Genomic DNA, 22,065 nt, shown 5'->3' on the forward strand with positions numbered 1-22,065 from the left:
AAAAAACAAAGAAGCTTGTCTTAGAATAACCATGGGTAAACAAGATTAAGTTTAGCCTTGGAAGGATCTTGAAAGATGAGTCAGATTACATTGTTGACCAGTTCCTTTTTCATTAGGAAAGCGCGAGAACATCCAGCGAACAGTTCAACATAAGAGTGTGGTTTTGGATATGCGTTGCTTATCAAAAAAAGAGTTCACTGGTTTGTTTGAATCAATACACTGCACAAAGGTGAACTCTTTAGTATCTAATTATAAGGGCTTTTTCTTTAGACTGTATTTTATCAAATTTAAGGACATAAAAAAGTTACAATTGGGGCCAGTCTCACCTGTTAGTTTTAGTTTCCTAGTTGTAATGTTAATACATTTGTTAGGAAACTATCATTTTAAAATAATAAAATGCAGAAACAATACCATAGTGGGAGATTACTCTATATAACATTAGAGTAAACTAAAAATGTGGGATTATTATTATTAAATCAATGACATCATTACAGGTTTTATTATCCTTATTAATAGATCTTGAGTGTAATTCAGATGTTAACCGTTGGTCCGTGATGATGAAAATGCAAATACAAGTCTTTGAGGCTGAAAAGAGACAAATCTTAAAGTGTAATATTCACTTGCACCACATATTTGTCTTGTATATATATTAACTAATTGTGAACCTATTGAGACATAATACAATAATTTAAGAGATTTAGGAAGAAAGCCTATGCTTTTTCAACACAAAGATAAGGTGAACATTAATGACTAGGGGTGGATTAAATCAGCCTTGAGATCTTTCACTGTTTACCAATCCTTGATAAAGTCTGGTGAGCAGGAAGTGGTTTAGTTTGGCAGAACTTTGCTGGCGTTAATTTTCAACTCTATTAAGTAAATACTGAAGGCAGTTGAGATGGTAGGGAGACTCTAGGATCCTTTCACTGTGATTTGCAAAATTGAAAGCAACACCAGTGTTTTTGATATCATGAGGCTTTTATCTTCTGCAAAACATGGCATTTTTTAAAGCCATTTTCCTTAAAGTTATTTTTAGTATACAGGTGTGGGTTTAAAGTTTTTCGTGATCAGATTTGTTTTGAAAACCCATAACCACCTCCCCTGCACAAACATACCTTTCCCCCTTCCTCAAAGCCCACTCTACCCCCAGATGGACCAGGGATCCAGTGAAACCAACCCAGCATAAAAGGAACACATGGAACTTAATTACCTCTCTGTTTCAGATTGTCAATAGCTTTGCTTGTTCCACACTGTCATGCATTTGACACGTACACTGTGTTCCTGATCATGTACTGGCTCTTTAAGTCACCATTATATTCAATTACTACTTTAATAAAGTACATTGCTTCTGATTATTTTAGGCGATGGTGGAGAGACCAACCTTGCTTTCATGTTTCCTACACTTGCCTCCCAGAGACTAAGAATTTCTTCCCCGGCACCAAGGACCCGAGCAGTAACTTTTTGTTATTTATGTCTCCATCATACTAATATCTGTATAACACTTCCATTTTCAACTTCAAATTCAAAGAGTCGTGGATGACTTGCAGTCTTTCCACATCAGGAACAATTAACACAACATTTGTAGGCAATTAAAGTAAAAACATCACAAACCCCTTTCAGTTACAGTATAGTATAACCAATTCAGATAGTAAAAACATATTATTATCAATACAAAACATCCTATTCCGTATTATAGCCAAAAAACCATCCAGTGCTAGGTCAAGACAATAAATAGCCTGTTTATAACATTATGCCCCGTATGTATTTTTTTACAACATGTACATGTTAATAAAACTATACTTCAGCCTTGGCTTTCTTCAGACAGTGACCGCCAGATCCGTACATGAAATGCTGCCCAAGGCAGATGTTTCTCAAAAACCTGATCTTGTGAATGAAAGGAAAATATGTGTGTCTAATGGGCCGGATCCGGCTGTGACTTGCAAATTCGCAGTGCATGGTGGCATCACAGCACCGGCCACATGTACTTCCTGGGGGCTGAGGAATACACAACTGTGTAAAGAAGTCATTGAACTTTAAAACAAGTGGCAGTATTTGCTCACCTGAAATGCACACGTCTTGCCAACTGGGGGTTAGGAAGGCCTGAGGAAGACCGGGCAGCTGCTCTGGAGAATTGAGCAGGAAGTTTCGGGGGCTCCCTGTGGAGTGGCTGTTTATCGCCAGAAGCCCATTGTGTTTTATGTGAGGGAAGGCAATGTTTGTCTGAAACCCCAGGGAGCTGATGAGGTGCTAATGTGCTGAGTGGCCATGTCACTTGGCCATGTAACAGTTAGCCTGTTAGCTGTCAGGGTCTTTAAGGACAAAATTTATAGGCTCCCCAAGACTGGGCTCAGGGAGTTCTTCGTTAAGCAAACACAGATTGGACACTTATGTTGTTGTGCTGGTAGGGAGCTTTGTCACTGATCCCCAAGTGATACGTAGCTAATATTGAGCCCGCTAATTTGGCTGGGACCCCTCGCTGTTTTTCAATAAACACTACAAATTGCAGATCTGCATATGGATTGACTTCAGAAGGACACAGGAAGGAAGGGGTTCCTGAAGAGTTATGAAAATCCCTTCGCTTCCTTTTATTTTCCCTTTGTACACTTTCACAACAGGAGAAAATAGCTTCAAATCTTAGAAATCCAATTCCACTCTCTAAAGGGAGAAAATCTCAAGGCCCCCGTCAGCTGACACAATGAAAGGACTGGCAATGCATCTGAAGATCACTTTGGTCACCAGTTTCAGTGTCAGTGATAATCCCACAGACGGTTGAGACTTGCAATCTTCCATCAGAGTAGAATACAAATAAGATGGCAGCAGATCTCACTATAATGGAAAAGGAAATGGCACAAAGCCCTTGACAGATGTAGAATTGAGACACATAAATTTCCACATGCTGGTGGAAGTGTAGGCCAACTTCAGATTACAATTTCTTTAAATTGATTTGAGTGAAAGTGAACCTGGTTTATGAGTTTATAATGGCTGGCATTTGACGCTTGTTGTAAGCAGTAAACCTGCCAATAAATTTGATTCTAATGATTAAATAACTCTGTGACTGAATACTACTCTCATTCAACATAACTAAACAATAGCATTATTCTGCTTTTCTTTCTTTTTTCTTGGCAATGCTTCTTGGGAAAAAAAATATATTCAAGGTAAAAGAAACAAAGAACTTCTGTGTGTCCTATAAAATAGTTATAAAACCGTGCTCTTGCAATATAGGAATTCACAAAAATGTAATCTAGAATAGCTGAGCATAAGAATACCAGTGCAACAGAGGATACCTTAAGCAGTTTTAATTAATTAAAAGTAAAAACGGGAAAATGGTGAAGACCAGTTATTTATCAGCCCAACTAAATTTCAAAACTAATCGTCAACAGCTACCCCTTCAGTCTTTTCAACTCTCTAAAGAGAGTTAACAAATCAGTCATTATACTGTGAAAGAAAATTGAGAGGGATGGTTTTAGTTTGGCCTGATTTAAAGATGATTTTCAACACTGCCAAATGAATTAATACCAATTAGAAAGTTCACACTCCACTGGTGATAGCTGTCATTTAAATAAATTGCACATTCCTGCGAACCATTGTACTTCCTGGCTTTTTAGCTGGGCATGTCTAACAATAGAAAAGTAAAGGTCTAGGGGATGTAGTTTAAATTACAGAAATGTGAGAAGCAAGTTACAATTAAACACACAGCCAGAAAACAATGCCAAACAGCCATGTGTTTTTTCATTTATGTTTGCTTTGTTTTTTCATTACAAAGTTATCTCTTAATTATTGTATAATTTTTAAAAAATAGTATTCTAACAGGATAAAAAGACCATCTACAGTTACTGCAGCCTTAAAATATTACTGTACCATTAATTAACTCGAAGAATGAACAAAATTTGCCCAATTTCTGAAAATGCACAACACTGGTCAGGGATTTAGTCATTTCTGTTGATAAAAAAATAAATTTAGTACAATTAAAGAATAAATATATAAATATGATATTAAAATATTTTTTTAAATAAAATTTAATGAAATAGCATACGAATTTTTAATGAACTTTGACCTTGGGATAGCAAACAACCGTCTCATTCTTAAATGTGGCTGGAGGCTATGTTTTTTTCCAAAGCATTCATTAGAGATTCATGCATACTTCAAGAGGAAGTCATGCAAAATTAATAAAACCATCAAAAGTGTTACCTAGCTTTCTAATAACTGAGTACTGGAGTTAGTTATGTTTAATCTGTACTTAAAAATAAGTTTAAAATACCATTATTAAGATAAAAAAGAAACAAATGCAATGTATCCATGCATTTCTAGGCATTTCAAAGGTAGTAATATTGCATAGAAATCTTGTCAGCTGGAGTTAGCTAAGTCTTCAGGGTCCTGTAGTATTACTACAGACTGAAGAGATTTACGGAGGAAAGTCTGTATGAAGCTCTGTAGAGCTCCCTATGGTTATTTTATACAGAGCATGGTGAAATCCCAAATTTTCCTAGCTAATTTTAAACCAGTAATCCAGCAGCAAATGTCCAAAAGGCTAGAGCAATGACATTACTTATTAAATTTGGCAACTTATGAAGTAAAGCACTTTTTGCCATGTCTGAATTACAAAAGTGATGCAGTGTGTTACAAAAATACACCTCATCTCTGCCCAGCTGCGGAGCAGCCATGGAAAGAGTAGAAATGCGCTTTCACAATAAAGGCTTAAATAACCTTTGTTGAAAATAAAATGTGAAAACTTTTAGAAGATGAAAGGGGAATGGATTTGAATGGATATTTCACTTGGGGGTTTATCAGGTGTTTAAGGAAGAGATGATCAAACAGAAGAAAATATATAAGAACCTGCAATGAACCAATATGCAGGCCTACTGTACATATCCGATTGTGATGTTATTCATGATGTTATTCATAGAAAGTTAAGAAATCTTATTTTGTCATTTGTACGGGGGGAAAGGCCCATGGACTGGAATTTTACTAGAGTTATACCCAATTTAGAAAAGGTAAGCAAAACTGAACTAATTAACCACTGATCACTAATTCTTTTGTCTGTTACCATTTTACAGAAGTAAGGTTCTGGAAATGATACTAAGGAAACTAATTATTAGTTCCTGTAATTAGTGGAGTTCCACAGGGACCTGTAGTCTTTATATCAATTATCTTGATTTCGGAATATTTAGTCAATCAGTAAAGTTCACAGATGACACCAAAACAGATTCAGTAAATCAGTATTAAAGGGTTGGCAAATATTACAGAAACAGCAAAGGAAATTTAAAAACACAAAAACACGTAGCTGGACTCCTTCAGAGCCAATAGTGGTACACAAACTAGAGATCTGAAGTGGCAAGCTATGGAGGTGTAGGGATAATATTCTATCAAATATCATTTAGCATTTAGCATAGCACACTAGGTATACTATGTGGTGGCAATAATATCATGGAATATATTGCCAGATAAAATATAGAATATCTCATTACTCGTGAGATACTGTGTAAGGCAGCGATACAATGACAATGACAGGTACAAAACAGATGTCAAGTGAGAATAGAAATGTGTACATTTTAGCTATGGTATTATTCAAAATGTTTATGACAAAGATGTTTGAAAGTCGAATGTGTTCACGCCATGTTGTGATTTGAAGTGTCCCTTCAAAGATAGCTCTTCAGTACCAATCAGTATACTGATGTCTAATGAATTAAGAAAATGGAGGCTTGACGTGTCCCCCATTAGACTGAACACTAACATGAAATGGTGTGGCCTAGCCTCGGGGAAAAGTTGCACATGGATCACAGGGACACAGATGCCAGATGTCATTTAGTGGTGGGAAAGAATGGCATATGGCATGACAGTGACTCACAACTGATAGGAGGGGTACAAAGGGGATGAGCATAATTAAAGTTAAAAGATTAAGGGACTGGCATTGGTTGTACTGTAGTAACAGGTGCATCACAATTCGCAAAATGTTGTGAACACGACACCCTGCAGTGAGATTGCCAACAACAAGGCAACTCCTAAAGCTGGCATTAAGGAATGTGCTCTGTCATCACCATCTGAGACACAGAGCCAGCAAACAGCAGTGATGTTCAGTCATGATATCATCTTTGTAGGGAGATCTGCGCTGGATACCTGTAGCACTGAGCTCTCTGAAAAGCCACATTGTGTTAGTAATCCTAGTCGGTCATATTGGTGACTAAGTCTGGATTGAGTATGAGTGTTCCTTGTAAATTGCTAGCAACATGTAGAAATGCCAGAACACTGCTCTCTTTGCGTGTAGTGAGGAATTGTTGTGTTGTGATGACAACTCTTGTGTATAAGCGCACGTCTTGTCAGGTGTTTTCACACTTCTTTTCTTTTGCTGTTCAGTGGGTAACAAATTATGAAAAGGAGAATGTGAGCCTTAACATTGTCTACAGATCTTACAAAGTTGTACACAGGCAGGACAATAAGTTAACCTACTTCATAAGTAGGGATAAGAAGAAATCTTTTATAATGTCTCAGCTGTTGATGATTCTATATTATGATTAAGCTCAATGGCAAGGATTTATTCCGTGTTCTGTCTAAAATGTATTTTATTCCAAGTTTTTTATACCTTATCCGACATTTAACACATACATTTAGCTGATTGTTGTCTCATAACACTGCTTAAAATATCAAAGGAATGCAAGTGGAAGGTTTCTTAAATTCATTCAAAGAGCCTGGAATCCCATCCTTTTCTACAGTTCAGTTTAATTTCTCGCTACAGTTGTGCCTCATGTCTTTAAAATCCTCTCTCTTTTTCATTCGTTGCCCTTTGTAATGATATTGCCACCTTGACAGTATCTAAGGTCAATGAGCGGAACGCGTTTGCATGAGAAGTATTGAGGTAGAACAGTGTGGCCTTGGTTACTGCACTGTTTGTGTCGAGCACATAAAACATATAAGACACTGAATTTCTTTCCAGCAAAATCTTTTAAATATCAAAGATACGTATTTGTTGAAATTCTTAACCATTTATGCAGTGTTTGTGCCCAGGTCGGTGTTCCAGTGTAATAACCGTACTCTTCTTTCACTTTGCAACGGCAGCGTAGTTTTATTTAACTGTAGTGTGTGCTTTCCCAGTCACAGTGCTTTTCAGATTCATTTCCAGGTAAACACACTGTGGCAGGCCGCAAACCTGCACCCAACAGAAGTTGTCACAGCTGTGGTGGATAATGGCAAGACCAAACTTCAACCCAGCTCAGGAATGTTTACTGTCACCACAGGCAGTTGGCAGCAAACATTTTCCATAGATTCCTGAAGAAAAGGACTTTTACTATTAATTTTACTTTGACAAATTACAGGCTTAACCTATTGCCCCGGCATTTTTTTGGAATAAAAAAGACTGAAGTGATTCTGTAAGATGGCCTCGCCGCTGAGGAAAGACAAGCCAATTAATTGTAACAGATTCCCATGAACACATTTGAAAACAAAAAATAAGAGACGTTTCTTGGCAATGCTGAATTCTTCAAAGACCTGCGCAAAAGAGAAAAAGAATGGAATTCTCTTCAAGATGGAAACAGACCTGTTATAATGGCATAGTAGTAGTATTAAAATTTGTAAAACATTTGTTTCTTCAGCTTTAAGAAATATAATTCATTGTAACCTGCCGTCTCATAAACCTTGTGTTTTCTGATTTGTTCTTATAGTGATGGGGAATATGTCCCCCCAAACCAATAAGCCTGGAAAATTACATAACATAGCGCAGTTCCATCTCACCCCAACCCTTTATTGGTGAAGCATTCATTGAAAATAGATGGATGGAAATATGATACATTATCAAATATATGGACATCATGAGTACAGCATGAGCACCAACAGTATCCTATGTTACGCTACACAAGTGGAAATGGCAAAATAAAATTCCCTTTATCTGTAACAGGTACTGTTTTTTAAGCAATGATTACAAAAGCTTTGCACACCGTGAGAAGGGCGAACAGTTAATAATAATAATAATAATAATAATAATTGCTTACACTTATATAGTGTTTTTCTGGACACTCCACTCAAAGCGCTTTACAGGTAATGGGGATCCTGTGCAGCCCCACCTGGATGATGCGACGGCAGCCATAGTGCACCAGTACCCTCCCCACACACCAGCTCTCAGTGGGGAGGATAGCAGAGTAATGAAGCCAGTTCATGGACAAGGACTATTAGGAGGCCATGATTGGTAAGGGACAATGGGAAATTTGGCCAGGACGCCGGGGTTACACCCCTACTCTTTTCGAGAAACGCCCTGGGATTTTTAACGATCACAGAGAGTCAGGACCTCGGTTTTACACTCTTCCGAAGGACGGCGCCTGTTTACAGTATAGTGTCTCTGTCACTAAACTGGGGCATTAGGACCCACATAGACCACAGGGTGAGTGCCCCCTGCTGGCCCCACTAACACCTCTTCCAGCAGCAACCTTAGCTTTCCCAGGAGGTCTCCCATCCAGGTACTGACCAGGCTCACACCTGCTGAGCTTCAGTGAGGCTGCCAGTTGTGAGTTGCAGAGTGATATGGCTGCTAAGTTGGCGAAAGTAGTCTGAATTCATACAAGACGTTTGTGGTGGCACCATAATTAAATGCAACAACCAAAACAGTTCTATTCATTTAAAGGGCCTTATTGTCAGTCTAGATAAGGGTACTGTTTTAACAAACAGGTTTGTCTGAGGTACTGAGGTCACTTGTGATACAACCTGCAATCCTTGTGCAAGTCTGTGGTCTTATTTCAGCAGAGTACTATGTGATATTCAATCATTATATGGATGTGTTGGTGAGAATACTTAGGTAGAATACACGTCACCATACAGACGAAGAAAAAAACCCAAAAGTCACTGAGAAAATATACAACTGTTCTTCAAATAAGAACCTAAAGGAACTTGCAGAATCCATACATTTACCAAAGGCCTGATGAATGGAACAAATGGAATAGTTAATATTGTGAGTGGTAGAGCATTGCTATAGGTGGAATGGGTATGTGTAGGTATTTCTACAATAAATGCCATTTAATACGCATTCTTTTTGTAATGATTGATAATGACTTGTGGTTTTCATTGTGCTGCGAATTATCAGTTGATGCAAGACCCCTGTTTGACTCAGGGGTGTGAGAAGTCAACAAGCAGTGTTGAAGGCCTAAGGTCATGTGGATTTTGTCCCCAGCGGTAGAAAGGAGTGGGGCCAATGGATTTGTATTTGCTAACAACAGGCTATATTTATTTTAGATGGAGGAGTGCAATAGGTCTTTGCAAGTTTTATTTTTGTGCCGCAAAATCTGAAAAGGAATACGTTTTCATTGGCTGGATTTCAGACTTAGCAGCAGCAGCTTTAAAGGTTTCATTCAGGTGTTTACCAAGGAATAAACTGACCACCTGATGCTGTGCAGCCTCTGTTGTGTATAAGGACAGAAGAGTCAGGTGTGTTGTGGATATGATCTTAAGAACCAATGATGACAAACAAATCTTCAGTGTCTGCTGGCATTCTACCAGGTGTTCCTAAGGAAAGGAGAGATGTTATTCTTAGTTAACGAAAATTGAAAGTCAATGAAGACAGGGGGGAATACCCTTCAACTTAAAAAAAAAACAGGTAACTGCGGAACCATACCAATTTAGAAAAGATTAATAAGCCTGAATGATCTTTATGTGTAAGGGTCTGGAAGCAACAATTAGAACTTAATTAGAAGATCATCTACAGTATATAGCCCAACAAATCCAGGGAACAGTCAACATGGATTGAGAAACAGCAGTTTGTTTATTTTGTTAAAAGTCTTTGTCCCAGCATCAGCGGTAATGAGATCTGCCACAAAATAGGAAACGGAATATTAAGATTTTTTGGACATCAAGATTTGCTAAGGGTTATCGTGAAAGATTCGTTCTTAAATTGCAGGCAGTCGACGTTCAAGGGAAATGCGTGCTTTTGAAATGAGAACTGGTCAGTTGATGGCCGCTGGTCAGATGCCTGAGCATGCAGGTAAGGGGTTAAGGCTTAGGATAGGGGACATGTTATTACTGGAATACCATGGCATTCAGCATGGACCATTATGGGCCTGGTATGATCTCTTTTTTGTTCCAATCAAGTTTCGAGTTCCATACTTGGAGTGATTTGATTAGCTGAATAATTGTAACACTTCTAATACAACTCTGCAGTGATTTACAGGTCATTGTCATTGAAATGAATGAAATGTATTGTGTAATCTAGTGCCAAGCACTTTACAAGATACTGAGAATGTTTAATTTAGAAAATAGGTTCATTTTCAAACTTTTCTACTCAGGCTGGAACAAAAACCAAAAGACACAAAAGAACTGACTTTGCAACCCTGATCGAGTTTTGGGTACAGTTGCTAACCTAGTCAGGTTCACGCCTGGTACCAAATGAGAGGATTAGCCTACAATATACAGTAGACATGGTCAACAAAATTAAAAAAGACTCAAGACTGAACAAACACCTGATTACATTTATTACAGAGAGGTGGAGAGAGTTGAATGTCTAGGGCAGAGCAGTGGTACTGTGGCTAAGGATCTGCGCTTGTAGTTAGGAGGCTGCTGGTTCAAATCTTGTGGCTGGCAGAGGAATCCTACTCTGTTTGACCCCTGAGCAAGACTGGCCCTTAACTTGAGCTTCTCTCTCCCACTCTCTGTGTCTCCTGGAGAGCAAGCTAGGGTATCTGAAAAAATAAATTCCTAATGCAAGAAATTGTGTATGCCTACTAAAGTGATCTTATTTTATCTTAAGGTAGCAGAAACAAACTAAAGGTGTAAGAGGGGGAAAACTGAACTTAAAGGAGCTATCTGTGAAGAAAAACATGTCTTTATGTTGACACATCACCTTCTACTATGCAGGGAAGTAATAAAAAGGAAACAAAATGTTATAACATATTTACATGAAGAATATTTATTTTAGGTTTACCCAGTATATTCAATATGTATAATTAAAATCAAGAAATAGATGTTATATATATATACACTACATTATTATTTAGAATATTGTGTACAGTTTTGGCCACCTTGTTACAAACAATAGTTTTTCTGTTCTGGAACCAGTCCAGAGAAAAGCAGCCAGATACATTCCTGGAAATAAAGGAATACCTTCACCGACAGACAATTTTCAGTCTTACACAGAGAAAGAAGACTATAACAGGACCTGATTCAAATGATCAAAATCGTCAAGGGGTTTGTCAAAGCTGAAGGCACTGGATTTCTTCAGAATCCACAGTCAGACACGAACAGAAGAACACAAGTTGAAACTAAAGGAACGTTCCTGAGAAATTAAAAATGGGAGAAAAAAAACTTTTTCTTTCAAAGGTTTATAGGAAGAAGCCACACAGGCAATGGTGAAGTTGATATGCTGTCTTCAAAAAATGGTTGATGAGATCCTCAGATCATTCATCTTCTAGCAAACACATGTACTAGATGGAGAGCCTGACCTCTTCTCACTTATAATCTTTCTTATGATCTTATATATTTTATAGATACACAAGTATGAAGGGGATCCCAGTAGAAGACATTATTAGTAGCAAAGACAATGTTTATCCAAAATCCTCATAAATGGAACAACACTATTGGAATTTTTCATAGCATCTTGCACAAAACTTCAATCTTTGTTGGTGCTGCTTTGGTTTCACATAATTTGTATTTAGCTATCTTCTGCGTGAGCTACAGATAAAAGAGATCATGAGCTGTCGTTATTATTACATTTGCAATATAGGCAATTTGAATGCCCTTAGAAGTCTCTAATTTAAAGTGGACTTTTGTTCCAAAATGTCTTCCCTCCATGCACATTGTAAGACAATGATCTTTTGACTGATATCTAAAATGATATCAAATGTGACTTAGAGATTTATGGTTGGACAGACACAAAAACTGCAAATGGCTGCAAATGAACAAGCACAGTTTAACTCCACGCTGACAAGTAAAAAGAAAAAAAATAGTTCAGCTGTCAAGTCTTCTTGAAGTAGAGAGTTTATATAAAAACATTTCTAAAATGGTTTCAAAGGTTTATAGCATACCTAAAGATTGCATGGAAGATAACATCTGTAGTTATCTTCCACACAAATGCCGACTAACAATTTGATTTAGAGAACCCTGTGATAAAGAAGTAAAGAACTATTTTAACTGGACATTTGAAAAAAAAACAATATAGGGATCTTTAGAAGTTCAACAGAAAAGGTTTCATCTGGAACTTGACTGAATTTGGGTTTACAGTGTAATGTCTGCTTGTAAAAATGTTTTTGATTTTTTTTAATGCGATTTAAAAAATAAAACTGTTTCAAATCGGATGTTTTGGAGGCAAATCCCTGAACAGTAAAGGGGGTTAAAGCTTCACATTTATTTGTCAGACCTTGTCCTACTTGTAGCAGCTCCCTTGCACTAATTTGCCCATCTGTGCACAAACAGCCCAGAATGCCAGATAGTCATGGGTCACGCTGTACCGAAAAAAAAAAACAGCCCATTGCATAACAGGACAAGAACAGGAAATCAAACAGAAACGTACTGCTCTCCACACAACACACACAGCACGGCTTTAGCCAACCAGCTTTCAGACCCCGAGCAGCGGTATGACGCCAGTGTCAGTCATCAGCCGTGAATGGAACAGCGCTTGCAGGAAGTCCTGAATCCTGATGTTAAATGTACACAACTGAGGTGTTTCAATCCCACCGCCTTTTCACACTCAGTCTTCCTCGGGGAATCAAAAGGCGGTAGAGTCTAACTGTACTGTACGTTGTTTGCTTCCCCACCCATGCATAAGTGCTTTAGTTATTGACGTAAACAAACACTTTCCCATCATTTCCAAGCCCCACAACGGTTTCAACACACTGTCCTGGAAATTGCTGTGCCGATCAATGACACTGAGCTGGGGAACTTTTCAGAGCTCAGGGATTCCTGAAAAAAATAGGAACCCAGTTCTCAGGAATCCAGTAAAACACACATCCAGACTTACACACGCGTTCTGCAAGCAGAATGGTATTTGTCAACAAAACTAAAAGTCACAAATGTTCAGAATCACAAAACCTCATTTTCTCATTAGATTCTGTTCATGAGATTAACTTATTTTTTTTAAATCTCTGGCCTGTGTTTTTGGAACAGTTTGGCTTATGGTTCGGTCATAGAGAGATGTCAAAGATTTTGTCTGTCATTACTATACAGTTACATCTGCATTGATAAGAGATTGTTTTGGTATTATATTATGACAGTTATTGATTCTGCCGTATCATGATTTTTAATCCAACAATTAAAAGCATGAGAACATAAGAAGGTTTACAAATTCCATCTGTTAGACTTTATGACTTTATGATTTCTAGTAGATAATTAATCACAAAATTTCACCCAGTATAAACTCCTGCTTGCAGGATTTCAAAATATTCACTTTAACAAACTGACTGACCAATCAGTGTCTCCCATATTAAATCCTCCCCATTTCTCCCCTTAATTTCCACTTGTTACTCTATATGTTTTTTTATCTTTGGGCTGTTCTTATCATTTCCATTCCTGACTTTTTATCAGTTTTGCTTCAGACTGGAGAGTTTCAGTTCCTTTTTCCTATTTGTACGTGATGTTCCTCTACAATCCAAAAATATTCTGGTCACTTTAATTTAATCACTTTCAAAGGCAACAAAACCTTTTTGTTGTGTGGTCCACAACTCAGAATGCAATATATACTACGCTAGATATATTGCAAACGGGAGTCCGTTTGACCAGTCTAACTCATTTGGCTGCCAGTAGCTATTTGATCATATTGTTCAGTCGTTTCTTGAAAAAGCCGGGTTATCATCTTCAGTGGCATTGTTGGTTAGCTTTTTTAAGACTCCCATAATGCTGTATGTAAAAAGTGACACCCTTCTTGGGGTTACAGTAAATGCATATCACTGTATTATTTTTGTAGTTTCCACTTCTATCCTTTGATTCATGTTTCACTTTTGATTCTGCAGAAGTCTAGTGGGTTGATTTCATCAGAGCCTTTGAAGTTCTCTGACCGGGACTAAAAAGGTTTAGTTCTTTCAGCCTTTCTCTATAATCTATATTTTCATCATTGTTCCTGAAACACTTTACCTCACCCTTCTTTTACTACTGTAACACAGAATAAACCTTTATTATTGATTTACCATCCATTGCATAACCTGTGCTTGTAGTTCATTATAGTCATTTTTTTCAGAGGGATCTGGTTATATCTATGATTTTATCAATTATTTTTCATCTGTATATGTGTCTGAATTTATTAAACTGTTTGGGCCACTAGTAGTACTAATAATAACTAGAATCGCATGTATTCTATCTAGATCTGCCCAGCCCTAAATGCTGTCTAATCCCTCCTGTATGTTCTTTCCCAGAGAACTGAAGTATTTAAGAAAACACATTCAGCATTCACAATTTCAAAAATGGAAAGACTCTATCCCACACAGGGGGATACCATGATGACCCAGTTATGAGTGGTATAAAATACCAGGTGTACTTCAAGATGGACTATTCCAAGAACTGTTGCTAACTGCTTCTGATATTACAGAAAAACCATCAGGCCACCTCTGAAACACTACACTACTGATTGTAACATCAGTGATGGGACATGTCTGGGACATCTACATATAACTACGAAGGCACTAGACAGGTGGGTCAGTGTCACACATCTCTATTATCCCCTTCTGACAAAAGCCCGAACCGGAACACTGCCTAGTGAATAAGGCATCCAGTCCTCCAACAGTCGTTAGGCGAGCGTGACACCTGCACACTGAACAGTTCTGTGACTTGCATTTACACCTGCAAGTGATGATTGCATGTGTTTGCAACGGGACCAAAGTACAGAACTGAAGACCTGGGAGACTGTCTTCCATACTGTTTTAGGAATGCTTTACTCCCTGTACATTAAGGCATTTTGTTTTATACTTTACATGTCAAGTATATACAACTTTGTTATTTGCCTCCAGAGCTCTGAGTCTCACTTCTTCCAGACCGCAGAGCAGACAACGTCTTAAAGCCCTTTATCTCCTAGCTGGTTTAAGAGACCTTTTAATTAGCCGAGAGGTGTGGTTAATCCCAAACAGAGCCTATACTGGCAGCTCCTTTCCCTCACGTGGAATTTCACTCCCACTGAGTTCCAATTACTCAGGCAGAATAGCTATGCCTCGTTCTCCAGGTTTTTCCAATTAACATGTGGCTCTCGCACAAAGCCACCTCTCCCTAGCTCACACAGCGGTGTTATGGAAGATGTGGAGGATACGGAAGACTTGGTAGAATAAAAGTTATTTGCCGCAGAATTCAATACAAGTGGGACAGATGGGACGAAGGGCTGGCCAATGTGATATGTAATAATAATCCATCCATTTCGGTAACAACTTAGTCCCACACAGGGTCATGATAAGCGAGAACCTAACTTGGCAGGCAGTGGGCACACAGTTTGATACAGGAGCCAATTAAGAGATGGCAGAAAAATACGGCTTTGGACAGGCGGAGGAAACCAGAGAACTCCCAAATAAATCCACCTGAACAGGAAGAGAACATGCAGATTCCACACGCAAAGTCCCACCTGGGACCCAGGAGCTGTGAGGCAGACGTGCTAAAGGTCACAACACTGTGCCATCTGTGTGACAGAAGAAATCTACAACAGGGATTGTTGCCACTTTACCAGACTCCTTAATCGCACAGCCCTTTCTCACTACTGTTACCTGCATCTTAATCCCAAGAATCTATACAGTGAATTGGGGAGCAGTTCAGAGCAGGGGTGAGGGGTGGTGGTCTTAGATTCCCATGGTAGACATTGTTGGGGAGACCCTCAAAAAGAGTCCTGTAAAAACAGGCTGGCGCTCTAGGCGAACTCTGAGCGAAGAGAACAAGTTGTTGTTGTTTTTACACATGCCGCTGTCGTGAAATAAGAGTATGTCTGAAACAAATACCTACAGTACAATTGCATGCTTACCTTGAAAAGGTTGAAAATCACGCAAGAGGTAGAGAAGAAGTAGATCACGGGACTCCAGGACTGCAGTACTTAAAACGGTAATGAATCATTTGAAAATACGGATTTGTTTCGTTATTTCCGCGTTGATGTCTGGGGCAGCGAGTTCACAAATACAGTGTTTCCACCTGTGCATAAAGGGATTTGTGTTCTGTATTATTTCCAAAAGAGGGCGCTCTCAAATGAATTAATCCCAGATTGGTTTTCTTCAAATTATCAAGAGTATCATTAATAAATAATATTTGAAAACCTCTTTTTACTTAGAACGGTCGGTGTTTTCTAACGACAAATTAGAACGAGAAGCTTATGGAATATGTATGAAGATATGTGTACTGGGGTTCAAGGCTCAATACGGTTCCATCGAAATTAAAAAAAAATATCTCTATTCTTGATTTAAAAGGAATTGTATAGTTTACTATAGAAATTATTTTTGTTGACGAATCTCAAATCCTGAATTCTTCGAATCTTTACATACATAATCATTATCAAAGAACTCAAAGAACTCGTTTATTATCAATAAACATAGTGAAATGCTGCTAGATGTCGGGTTGATTCTATATGAAATTACAAATACATTCAAAGACCATCAGTATAGTAATATCCACGCTCAGCGATTTTCTACGGCACTCCAGGAACTGCGTCCATGCAGAATTCTCCCGTTTGGTGTGTGTAATAAGTAAATATATTAGCAATGAAATAGCACGATTAATTTCACTTGAAAGAATGTTAGTGTTTTCTGAAGCCTGCTTTATCAGCCATCGCTGGAGAGATCTGTTAAATCTCTGATGGTCAAACACATTAAATAAACTTTACTTTGTTTAATATATCAAACAGCCTGCGGGTTCTCCAGAATCAATAAAATGATGACTCGTGATCTGCGACGCGGCTGCGTGCGAGATGAGTCTAAATTCAAATGCTGCTCCTGTAACTGAGAAAATAAAACTGGATTTCTCTGTGAAAATGTAGCTGAAATATAATTTTGATATAAATAACTTCCAATATTGCTCAAATTTAAAATTGGTCCACCGGGGAATTGTCTCCGCTTGTTTTTGGTGACAGGTCACTCATAAATCCTATTTCATGTTTCCTTTTGTTTTCTTCAGAGAAAATAAAACAAGGTCCACGTTGTGCTCTGTGTAATTCGTTTTGCGTTTTTAGTTTACTTAGTTGCGAAATGTCATGGGCATACAAACCTTGGAAATAGTGTTTTTCAAAAACAGATTTTCGGTTTTCTCTAGGCCAAAACTAGCCAAGCTAAAAAAATGATACCGAACAGGCAAATGATGAATTGGTTGTACAGTTAAAGGTCTGAATTCGGTCTAAAATAGTGATTAAACGAATTAGAACAAAAAATATTATCCGATGACGATGACCTTAGAAGGACAAAAGGGCTGAAATGAGTAGATGAATGTTAACACATTTCTACGACTAATATTAGGATTTATTAACTGTAGTTTAATACTGATAAAATCACTTGTAAATCGTCTATTGGGAAAGATGAAACTGGAAGAAATGAGATATCCGTACACGTTTTATTGAGATTACAATGCGTTTGATAAAACGCATTGTTTAAAAATCTTTTATTAGCCAGTATTGTAAGCGGTAACAAATTCAAGTCAAATAAAACAAAAAAAAAAGGAAAAGTTACTCGTGTTTGACCTCATGTTATGGAATACAATTCGATTCTTTACAGCAGAAGTGAACATCTAGTCTTGTTTCTGACGATTCTAACAGGGAATATAGACCACACTCCTGGCAATAAACAAAAAAAGGTCAAAAAGAAGGCAATTCTCTGCATTCCTAATTCCGTCTGCTGAAAAAAAGTGCATGATAAAAAGCCTTCTTACAACAACAGTTTAAACTCAACTCTTTTCTCCTGGAAAACAATCAGATTAGGTTATAATGAATCTTTTCAAATGGGGTTTGTTCTTTTTAGTTAGCGCAGGTGTACAATAGGCGGCCAAGCCGGGGAGTCTCACGCCTAGGTGTGAGCTGATTATTCAAATAGGGCAACGCAGAAGTAGGGATTGGAGATTTCGCCTGGCGCACAGAGCTATATCACAGCGTTTACAGCCAGACACCAACGTCATTTCAGCTCCTGTCATCATCAGACGCTATTCAGCGCCTCTGGGCACCACTGTCTGAAATCTACACATGCTCGAGTCCCCGAGTAGAAAGCAGACCAGCGATCTGGGTTACCGTTGGTCCGAAGTCTTGTTCTAGAGAACTTTTTTTTTTTAAAAAAAAAAAAACCTTCTCCAGAGAAGCTGTTGACCGGGTGGATTCGCTGCTTCCACAATGCTGGGTGCAGTTAAAATGGAAGGACACGAGCATTCAGACTGGAGCACCTATTACGGCGAGCCCGAGGTTGGTAGCTTATATATATATTTTTTTTTCCTCCTAAAGCCGATCCCATTTTATACAACTCAATATTAGCCCTGAGATAATATTAACTTTGTGATCAAATATTGACTTGAGGCGTCTCCAAATCCTCCCCGATCTCCGAGCTGCGCTATCCTAACAAAGTTGGGCTTGGCATGCAAGAAGAAACTTTTTTTCTGGAATTCTGACTTCATCTGCTTACATACAAGTCATGGATAATTTGTTTTTTAAGGATTGCTTTCTTTCATTCTGTAGTGGAAAATACACATGTAATTGCTATATAGTGCTGTCGAGTTGCATTCACTACTTAATGAATATGCATTCAATGTTTCTTTTTCGGTTTCTGTTACACTTTCTGTATTGTTTTCTGTACAATTTGATATTTTCACGTCCTGTGATCGTTCTAAGGAGAACTCGTGAAAAGAATCTTTGAGGAAATCAGTTTCGCTCATGGGACTTCTTTATACATTTTAGATTAGCCGCTGAAAGCACATTTGTTTGATTATCCTGAAAATATTAAATACGTTTCATGTCAGATTCGAGTTGGGGTTTTTTTTTCTGCTCGAACGAAGACAACGCTTGGATGAGGAACAACATTTATAGAAGTCGTTTTGTCGAATCAATGATAGGTCGCGGGTCACCATTTTTTTTGTTTTGTTTTGTTTTTTTTTAAGTTTTGTTTTCATTAACAAACAAAAACTTAACTGTGGTGCCAAGTTTGTTTTAAGCGCCTTTGACACAACCGCCAGTGATTCGAAATCTTAACTTTTGTGTGTCTTTTTTTTCTGCTCCCACAGTGTTACACATCCGTTGGCAACATGAACACCGGACTGGGGATGAACACCATGAACACGTACATGAGCATGTCGGGCATGAGCACGGCGGCCACCATGACGCCGAGCTCCATGAACATGTCGTACGTGAACACGGGCATGAGCCCCTCTATGACGGGCATGCCAGCCGGGGCCGGCTCCATGAACGGCATGGGCCCCGGGATGGCGGGCATGAGCGCGGCTCTCAGCCCCAGCATGAGCCCGATGACCGCGCAGCCGCCGTCCATGAACGCCTTGACGTCCTACCCCAACATGAACGCAATGAGCCCCATGTACGGACAGTCCAACATCAACAGATCGAGGGACCCGAAAACGTACCGGAGGAGCTACACGCACGCCAAACCGCCCTATTCGTACATCTCCCTCATTACCATGGCCATCCAGCAGTCGCCTAACAAGATGCTCACGCTTAGCGAGATCTACCAGTGGATCATGGACCTCTTCCCCTTTTACCGTCAAAACCAGCAGCGCTGGCAGAACTCAATCCGCCACTCCTTGTCCTTCAACGACTGTTTCCTGAAAGTGCCTCGGTCGCCCGACAAACCGGGAAAGGGCTCCTTCTGGACCCTGCACCCGGACTCCGGGAACATGTTCGAGAACGGCTGCTACCTGAGGAGACAGAAGCGCTTCAAGTGCGATAAAAAACTCTCCAAGGAGTCCGGCAGGAAGACCTCCGAAGGCGGATCTAACAGCAGCTCGGAAAGCTGCAACGGCAACGAGTCTCCCCATTCCAACGCGTCCTCCTCCACCGAGCCCAAAAGGTCGCTGTCGGACATGAAGTCCAGCCAGGCTCTGAGCCCCGAACACGCTGCGTCCCCGACATCTCAGGCGCAGCATCTGCTGTCGCAACACCACTCCGTCCTAGCGCATGAAGCGCACCTGAAGCCGGAGCATCACTATTCCTTCAACCACCCTTTCTCCATTAACAATTTAATGTCGTCGGAGCAGCAGCATCACAAAATGGACCTAAAGACTTATGAGCAGGTAATGCATTACTCTGGGTATGGGTCTCCCATGACAGGAGCCTTATCCATGGGCTCGATGACCAGCAAGGGGGGCTTGGAGACCTCGCCAATATCCACTGACACGTCTTACTATCAAGGTGTGTATTCTAGACCGATCATGAACTCTTCCTAAGTTTTCTGCAACACAATGGACCTTTTCCAGCAATTTGTACATTTTGTAAAATAATAGTTTGTGCACACGCATTCCAAAATATTTTTTGATGTTTCCCAATGATTACTAGATGTCAAGTTTGTTTAGTATTTTTTTTTGTAAAAGGGGTGTTAATATATGACAAAATTTGTTTGTTTGTTTTCAAACTCCCACCGCAGCTTTTGAAACGGAACAAAAAACAAAACAACAATGTTACAAATTATGGCACAGTAAAAACTGAATTTAAAATGCAATTTGGGAGAGTGAAGTGCTTCAGACGAATAATTTATCGTTTGTGTATTTCTTATTTATGGCTTGTAAATGTGTATTCTTGTAGTTGACAACAAGGGCAGAATATATTAAAGTGTTACTTGGACGTTTTGGGAACATGATCGTCTGGTCTTATTTTCTGTAAAATTATGTTTCATGTAATTACGAACATATTATATAGAAAATATTTCAGCATTGAAACGCATCAGTATGGCTTGATAAAGTCAACATGAAACAACACAAGGTATTTTTAGCTACGATGGTAAAAATCATTTCATGGTTTAAAACAGTATAGTTTTCGCTATTTCAATACCAAACGGTGTTACGTTGTGGTTTGCTTCATTTAAGAGTTAGGACATTTATTAATTAAAACCAAGTATTTTACCTTTACGAAAACACCCTAAAGGTTCACTGTAAAATGTTGACCAGTCCGGATTTCATAAGGGGCAAAACTAAGAATCAGATCGCAAAATTATTTTGAGCCTAATTTAAAGTAACTAAATGTCCTATCGCATTCAATGATCTAAATAGTGACATATTGTATATCATTTCGGAACAATATGCAATGAGAAACTCAACAGATTTTAAAAACCGCTTTGGGACTTATTCTGTTTTTACCTTTTTGAAATTGTGCTGGAAAAGTACACCCGTTACACCTTCCGCTATTCTCCCCAAATAACGTGAAATATTTGCATTGAAAGGTTAGATCCTACAATTTAACGTTGATATACGGGTAAAACGAGTTTTCAGATGACCTTATAAAAAATCATGAATCAAATATAAAATCGAATAAACTAAATATGCTAAATATGTTATCATATTCTTAATATATGGAGGTGTACGTGTTTCTAAGATGACAGGGTAAATATTTCAGTCTGCTTGGCGCCAGAAAAAAAAAACATTTGGCCAGGCCTGTCGGTGTCGTTGATGTGTTAACGTGTGCGATTTCACACACACAACGAAGTCCTCTTATTTACTCCTTGCATGGACTCTCTTGCTATGGTTCACCTGCGTGATCATATTCACAGTTCGTGAAATGTTTCAGTGTGTGTTTGTAGCTTTGGGTGCCGCGGTGAGTTGCAGAATTGAAACACGAAGCACAAGAAACCCCACGAAGCCCAGCAGGGCATTTAGCCAAAGCTGCGAAAAGGAAGAAGAGTTAAGATCATCAGTGAACTACAGCAGATGTGGGAATAGGTGAGAAAAAGAGATTTGAACCGCTACAGTCAAACAAATAAAACGACATCCTCACCAACAGCTGATTAGTTCAAACCGCCTGGAACAATCGTTGTAAGCAAAACTAAAGTCCAGCTTAAAGCACTTACTACGCAGCGATGCTGCATATAGTTTCGTTTTTGTGGCGAAATCTAAATTCCATGAAATGGCGCAGTGTACTGAGAAACAGTGCTTTATTAAGTGCGTCTCGCTTTTCGCTGTACCTTATAAAGCAGCTAAATGACAAAACACCCACAGGAGAAGTGTTCTCGATGAATACTTGGTTTT

General features: G+C 38.8%; 1 protein-coding gene across 1 annotated transcript; it reads left to right on the top strand.

Annotated features, from left to right (window-relative positions):
• Nucleotides 1–17,938: 17,938 nt before the first annotated feature.
• On the top strand, nt 17,939–20,679 carry foxa2 (forkhead box A2). The gene is made up of 2 exons (XM_088626633.1): nt 17,939–18,289; nt 19,102–20,679. Exons 1-2 carry the CDS (start codon nt 18,221–18,223, stop codon nt 20,272–20,274), a joined length of 1,242 nt encoding a protein of 413 aa, XP_088482759.1. The 5' UTR covers nt 17,939–18,220; the 3' UTR covers nt 20,275–20,679.
• The last annotated feature ends 1,386 nt before the right edge of the window (nt 20,680–22,065 follow it).

Source organism: Lepisosteus platostomus, chromosome 3 (genome assembly GCF_059453375.1).
Source record: "Lepisosteus platostomus isolate fLepPlt1 chromosome 3, fLepPlt1.hap1, whole genome shotgun sequence".
NCBI lineage: Eukaryota > Metazoa > Chordata > Actinopteri > Semionotiformes > Lepisosteidae > Lepisosteus > Lepisosteus platostomus.